Source organism: Trypanosoma theileri (assembly GCF_002087225.1).
Source record: "Trypanosoma theileri isolate Edinburgh chromosome Unknown TM35_Tth_38_V1, whole genome shotgun sequence".
Lineage (NCBI taxonomy): Eukaryota > Euglenozoa > Kinetoplastea > Trypanosomatida > Trypanosomatidae > Trypanosoma > Trypanosoma theileri.
In genome coordinates this window covers 299,987-300,300 of record NW_021639880.1, presented here as the reverse complement: position 1 = coordinate 300,300, position 314 = coordinate 299,987, and the positions used below count along the sequence as shown (strand labels likewise).

Sequence of the window (314 nt, the reverse complement as noted above, 5' to 3'; positions counted from 1 at the left end):
GATGGTGTCATCCACAAATACTCGCAGCTGTACATATACGCCATTATCAACGAGAGGAGCTCGGCCGACCCAGGTTTCGTTGAATCCAGTCGTGCTGGATTTGCTTCGGTCCAGAAGCAGAATGGGTTCCCACACACGACCTGTTGTGGTAGAGTTATTAGCGGCAACAACGTCACCATAGGTACTCATAAGTTTACAGTCCCACCGAGGCGGGTCTACTGTTACATCTTTCATCGCCGTCCATGCGACACAGCGACGATCGAGTTCGCACTCATCAGCACACTCCGCTTGCTCTTCAGCCCAGAACCAGGCGA

At 52.5% G+C, this 314-nt stretch overlaps 1 protein-coding gene across 1 annotated transcript; it reads right to left on the bottom strand.

The window, feature by feature from the left end:
- Positions 1 to 234, bottom strand: TM35_000382010 (beta-fructofuranosidase-like protein; the record flags this gene model as incomplete). The annotated part of the gene is made up of 1 exon (XM_029029615.1): positions 1 to 234. A coding segment is annotated over one exon (234 nt), but the record flags the coding sequence as incomplete, so codon positions are not given.
- Positions 235 to 314: the final 80 nt, after the last annotated feature.